Raw genomic sequence first — 6,678 nt, forward strand, 5'->3', positions numbered from 1 at the left:
TGTGTTTGTGTATCCTTTGTAATCATACTCAAAACTAACTGAATTGTTTTCACACTTTAATCATTTCTAGGTGATAAATTCTTAAAGGAATCTCAAGTGACAACCATTACCTGTTCACGAGTATTCAGGATTGTGAACCCTATATGTTATCTTGTAATTGGTCTTTTAAATCAGGAGCCCAACATGGGACGGTCTTGGATGGGACTGCTATTGTTCTGTGTCATTGTGATCCGCACTGGTAAGAACTTTATTCCTTTTCCAAATACGTGCCCCCTGCTTAATGGTTTAATGGAAACCTATTATTCCTATAATATATAATTACTAGTAATTTATAATTGATTATCTATTCAAGAATAAAGGCGTAGCGATCAGTTGTATAACTCGAATGGAGTCATTGTTTAAACAGATGCAGAATGTCACTGTGCCAGTCAGACTGCCTGTGCCGTGTTCCCCTCTACTCCCTGCAGCCATGTCGGTGATCCAGACAGATGTCAGGCGGGATGGTTCGGCTCCTACTGTCAGAAACGTGAGTGTGAGGTGCCGAATATCATGAGCACATGTCTCAAATAGTCGCACCCGTTAACACCCGGATTAGAAATTATCTTCAGCAACCCGTGATTGTCGTAAGAGGATAACCGGGATCGGTTGGTCTGACTCGCTGATTTGGTTGAAATATGCCATCGTATCCCAGTTCAGCAGATCGATGCGCATGATGTTGATCACTGGATTATCGGGTACAGACTCGACTATTCATAGACCGCTACCGTATAGCTGGAATATTGTTGAGTGCGGCTTTAGACAACAAAACATCTATCTTCCTTGTTTTCTTCTCATATCTTATGTATAAGTGATCACACCTAATACTTGAAGCACAAAAATGTTCTGTTGTATTCAGTAAACATCTTTGCCTCACAGTTTAGATTGGATTCGCTGTTTGGATTACGATGACATGTGACATATATTGCTGAAGACCAATTCTAACACGGGTGAAGACAAGTTTTTGTATTTCATGAAAACTATATTTAATTTTAAACAGCAACCGAAGCAAACCACAAACGTTTGTTTACTTCATCTATTAATCTGTTTCTTTTTTGGTTAACATTTTCAGAAAACATTGCTTTAAGGAGACCTTGTATCCAGAGCACTACACTTAATGCTGTTGGATTTGGTGCAGACCGGGGTGTAGATGGCACCGCCACAACGTTTGCCACACCATCAACCTGTACTCATACAGAGACAGAGACAAATCCCATCTGGGCAGTGAGTCTGAACACTTCAGTTCCAGGGAAGATACAACACATCAGACTCTATCTTCGTCAAGGCTGTGAGTTCACTAATATGAACCAAGTAGAGGTGGTAACATCAGATGCTGCAAGGAATCTACAAAATACGCTTTTCAGCATTCACACAAGTATATATTCAGTACTATATGTCCAGTCCTAACTCCAGGTGTTTGCCGTCTACCATCCCTTTACTTTGTCCCACCGTCAGTGACGCCTCACTGATTTAAGTTTGTATCTACACGTGTCAATATACATTATGTGGATATACAAACATGACTCTGGTGTCTCTTTTCATCATATATTTTTCCATCCGTTAAGTCGAAGAGATACAAAGGCATGGAACTTGAAACTTGAAGCTTCGGGATTTTGCATTCTTATCTACTAGGGTTATCATAGATGGTGACATCGGTCAGCTGGATAGTTGCTTCCATCACATGTGTCACATCATCGTATTTGTCATATTATACAGTTCTGGACAGAAACCAGGGTATGGAGATACTTGTGGACAGTCAGATGTGCTGCAAGTGGTCATCAACTGAACATCCTCCTGCTATAGCTAACGTTACCTGCCGCCAGCCAATGGCAGGAACCACGGTCACAATACGAATACCTGGTTCCCAGAAAATCCTTACCTTGTGTGAAGTGCAGATATTTGGTATGTTATAGACTATGTCGATTCATGTATTTAAATAGTTTGGCATGTGGTATCAAGTACGCCTTTCCGTATGCGCGCAATAGATTGTTTTTCTTAAGTAAGAGTGGAAACTGCAGCGATTTATTAAACGTATGTTTTGCACTTGTATTTTAGAAGTGTCGTAAATGGCGATTTTGGTGTTAGTAACCAACCCTATTACCAGTTACCTGTTACAATGGCCGTTCTGACTTGTCGGGGGTGATGTAAGCTCTGGTTGCATACTCGCTTGCTCCGTCCTGCCTACTACATATAGGAATGATTGGTCTGACGACCGTGACTCCTAACTAACACAAAGCATTCATGTAGTGGCCTTCTGGCATACCATTAATCACTCAACACAAGGTTCTATACTCACATAGGTTTACTCGATCCTTTCCTTCATTACACAATATCGTGGCTTGGACAAGATGGAGCAAGTAATGTCCCAACTATGGAAATGTACAATCCTGGCGTTCGAACGTTCTGCCAAATGTGTAACTCGCGCCCGCACTTCTTTTGGTGCTGACGGGATCTTTTCAAGGTGGTCGAACCTGCTCCAACCTTGTCACATGATCCTATTCAATCACTCTGATTTGTTAAAAGGTACATCATTCCATGGTCTCATGTATGCCTCGTGATCGGGAAAATTCCATTAACTCCCATCCGTGAATCATACTTGATAAATCTATTTTTTTTCAACTACTGACATATTCTCCTTTGGGTATTAACTTTATCTCTAGAAATAGCAATTCCAGTGTCAATGATCTGTACTACACTGTTTATCACGGATGCAATTTTGACCTTATAACAGAAGCTTATTAATTGTGATCCTCTTATTCCGTTGTGTGAAGTCTTCCCAGATGATTGTGGCACTCATTATGTGCTACTTGTGGTACTTTCTGAACACACATGGTAAGGACAAAATATAACAAGATATTTATCAGATCAATAATATGGACCACTCACAAATCATACAGGAAAACTGACAACGAAATACATCCCACATACAGTATTCCCAGAAGATATTGAGAAAATTGTTTCGGTAAATATCGTTTACAAACAGTAGAAACTTCATTTAAATGCATATATGTTTAGATATGATTCTCGTACAGTCTAAGTAGTTTGTGAGACGTCCTTGTCCTGCAATACACGTCTGTATGATCTTAGGTACACACCATAATATCGATAATATAATACTCAGTTTGCAGTGACGGGTGGTTTTCTGAAGATTGTGACAAACAGTGCCACTGCCTCAGCAGTAATGATGTCTGTGACAAGATCACCGGTCGCTGTTCCAGCGGATGTTTTCCAGGATACCATGGTGCCAGCTGCCAAACAGGTCTGACGTGAAAATATATTTAGTTAACATTCAAATGATTGTGCAATTCTTGGTAAGAGTTTGTATGGATTTTAGGCACACGTTCCTTACACTGAATACTCAACAATACTTTTAATCCGCGTGTTGGGCATGTGTATTTACAGCATGTCCAGCTGGTTCCTTTGGTATCAACTGTACCTCCCAGTGTGGAAACTGCTTGAGTGGTGTGAGTTGTCACAAGACCACGGGAACATGTGCTGGAGGGTGTGCGGCAGGATGGATGAGAGACGACACACAGTTATGTCGGCAGCGTGAGTTACTGATTTTTACCTGTGAAAAGTTTGATACACGGAAGTGTTTGTCTTCAAACGTATGCACGTTTATGCTCCATTGCAATCTCAATGCTTCCTTTTTGTATCATAAAACACTTATCATATTCTATTAAACATTCATATTCGTATACCGTTTTCAACACCGTATTGCTTAGAGAAAACCTCTTTATTTTCTGATTCCATGTGGAAATGTCTTGGTATTTTCAGCATGTCAAGATGGTTTTTATGGTACCAACTGTGCCTCACAGTGTGGAAACTGTTTTACTAGTGACAGCTGCGACAAGAAAAACGGAACTTGTCCTAGAGGATGTGCACCAGGGTGGGTCAATGATGGCACATGCCTACACCGTGAGTACTGATGACGTCCAGTGTGTTATCATTACATCATGAGCTAGAATCCACAACTGTTCCGGTTACTGTTACTGTTCCGGGGTATCTAAGTCACAAGGTCCACTGTTAAATGGTGAATATCATATATTACTTTATGCGGTGTCAGCTGTATGTGGGTTAGCATCCCCGCAGTTTGGCCAGATTGACAGAATTATCTGTGTCTCGGCCCTGACATGCGAAGTGGCCAAGATGTATATGTTCCTGTGTTTTTTTTAAAAATACTTTTCACGACCAAACATGACACCCATCGCATACCCTACCGCCGCTTTCATTAAACAGAAATACATTCCACACAACTACCAATTATTAAATCGAAATGTTATAAACTTGTAATGAATCTTAACTGAAAAAATGTGATGTAATTGCACAGTGTTTCCAAGACAACATGGGTTCAAACCTCAGTGGATTAGGCATCGTTGCAATTTTGTGTAATAACTAAGTTATATAATTAAACTCTGCGCAGGCGAATGTCTTCGGGGATACATTGTGCAAAGAAATTTTAAAATATAGTAAATGCATAACACGATTTTCGTTTGTCGCAAAAAACGTTCAGAATATAAGTGCAAATCATGGAACAGATGTAGCTTTGCATGTAACAAGCACATCCTAGGAATACTGCTGTAGCATAGATTGTCGTTCAAATTGTGTGAGTGCTACAGGTACGGAATGAGATGTTTGTTTCCCTAGAGTTTGTGTTATGACGTTTCGTCAGATCTCAGCTAATGTGTTTTCACAACTATTTCTCCTTTATGCTCAGTGGAATCTGAGTCATCGGGTGATCAAACAAGGTTAATCTGTAATGGTTGACGTTGTACTATATTTGCATCGTGCATGTTTTACATGTATTGATCTTTTTCACATTTGGCTGATTCAGTGGCCCCCACAGAGGAGGGTTTCAATTGGGGAGTACCCGTTGCAGTAGTCCTGTCTGTGCTGTTGATTTTCACAGTGATTGGGGCAACCATTTATATCAGAAGGTAATGAAGGACAGCTCTTTCCTTACTAAACTGTCATAGATTCTACGGCCCCAGCCACACGTTGCTCCGTCACATTCTGTAATACATTTGTATAACTGTTCTTATATCAGTTTGCTCAGTCTTTTAATAATATCATCACTGCTTTTACTGGATAATGAATACCTGTTATCAAGTTGGCGCTTCTGTTTGTAGAGCACATGGCTCCTTCTTGACGATTGCCGTTTGTATGCTTACATACATTCTGGTAGAAAATTTATAAAAAACATCAGAGTGAACATTCAAAAACCTATGGGTCTGAAAGTACCCAACAGATGTGGTCTTTGGAAGTGGTCAAATACGTTTTTGAATAGTTGTGTTCACACCATCTTACACACATGGTGCCACAGTCTCTCATAATTTTAAGAAAGGGACACAATCTGTTTTTCACGATAAGTGTCTAGATATTTGGCGAAATCGAATGTTTTGTTCGTCAGATTGCTAAAACAGCTGGAGAGTACGAAGAAGACGTCAGAGGAACACTATGTGACACTTGATGGGAAGACAAAGGTTCCTGCAACAGAAAGTATATACGAGCATATCACCAATGCCACGCCTTGATACTTGATACTACAATACAACCAATTCTACACAGGCTGTAACTGGATGAGAGGACAAAGGTTTCAGCAACAAAATAATACATGCGAACATTTTGGCACTGCACATTGTCATGTTCATAGATCTTGTAGAGAAGTGAGTGAGTGAGTTTAGTTTTACGCCGCACTCAGCGATATTCCAGCTATATGGTGTCGGTCTGTAAATAATCTGGACCGACACACCAGTGATCAACAGCGCAAATGGGACACGGATGTGTTTCTGACAAGAATGTGTTACTGACAAGGATGTGTTTCTAACAAGGATGTGTTACTGACAAGGATGTGTTACTAACAAGGATGTGTTACTGACAAGGATGTGTTACTGAAGACAAATTCTAACCGGGACTTTCACGGGTTTCTTATTCAGGATTTACGTACCTCACTGAGATGCTACACTAGAAATAATGTTCGTCTGTCTTAGGTAAATGAGATGTGAAGATATTTATAAACAACTATCTAAATTTGTTTCCTTTCTCATTAAGACTTCTGTGATAATTTTCAGATCTGACGAGCTTGTGATTCAAAGTGAATATGTATGCACGCAACACAACAACGTTTCTGACACCAATTTCCACATATAACGATAATGGTGATACTCTTCTGCGACTATGAGTTTGCTTCGCGTAAAAACTAACATATCTCTTTGGTTTCCTACTATACCCTTTCCTTCCTGTATTTTTGTGCAGACATGATCCCAACTGACCCATCTGTGCGCTGTAACCTGCAAAGCTTTGTGTAGACACAGTAGCAACTAGCTTAATGTCTGTCGTTTCAATGTAATAAGTTTTGTTGCATTAAAGTGTAAAGCACTGATGTAAGCTTGTGAGTTTAATTGTCATGGAATACAATTATTCCAAACTGTGTCAAAAATGGTAAAGCACATGGACCCCTCTTGGTTCACTATGGCAATCCAATGCATATCACTTACATGTTTTGATCAGAATTGACCCTTAAAAGTTTTAAGTCAAATGTCACATTAAACAAATTGCAGAACAATTCGCGCAATCTAATTCCAGTGTTACCCAAGCCTAGTCTATCCACTATCGATGTCAGAGCAAGCCGGCTTGTAATCG

The 6,678-nt window shown here is 40.0% G+C and overlaps 1 protein-coding gene across 1 annotated transcript; it reads left to right on the forward strand.

Annotated features, from left to right (window-relative positions):
• Nucleotides 1-180: 180 nt before the first annotated feature.
• On the forward strand, nt 181-5,570 carry LOC137297287 (platelet endothelial aggregation receptor 1-like). The gene is made up of 9 exons (XM_067829300.1): nt 181-238; nt 407-526; nt 1,109-1,324; nt 1,753-1,938; nt 3,158-3,295; nt 3,439-3,585; nt 3,814-3,954; nt 4,871-4,973; nt 5,447-5,570. The coding sequence occupies exons 1-9, from the start codon at nt 184-186 to the stop codon at nt 5,568-5,570; spliced, it is 1,230 nt and encodes a 409-aa protein (XP_067685401.1). The 5' UTR covers nt 181-183.
• The last annotated feature ends 1,108 nt before the right edge of the window (nt 5,571-6,678 follow it).

Source organism: Haliotis asinina, chromosome 9, assembly GCF_037392515.1.
Source record: "Haliotis asinina isolate JCU_RB_2024 chromosome 9, JCU_Hal_asi_v2, whole genome shotgun sequence".
Lineage (NCBI taxonomy): Eukaryota > Metazoa > Mollusca > Gastropoda > Lepetellida > Haliotidae > Haliotis > Haliotis asinina.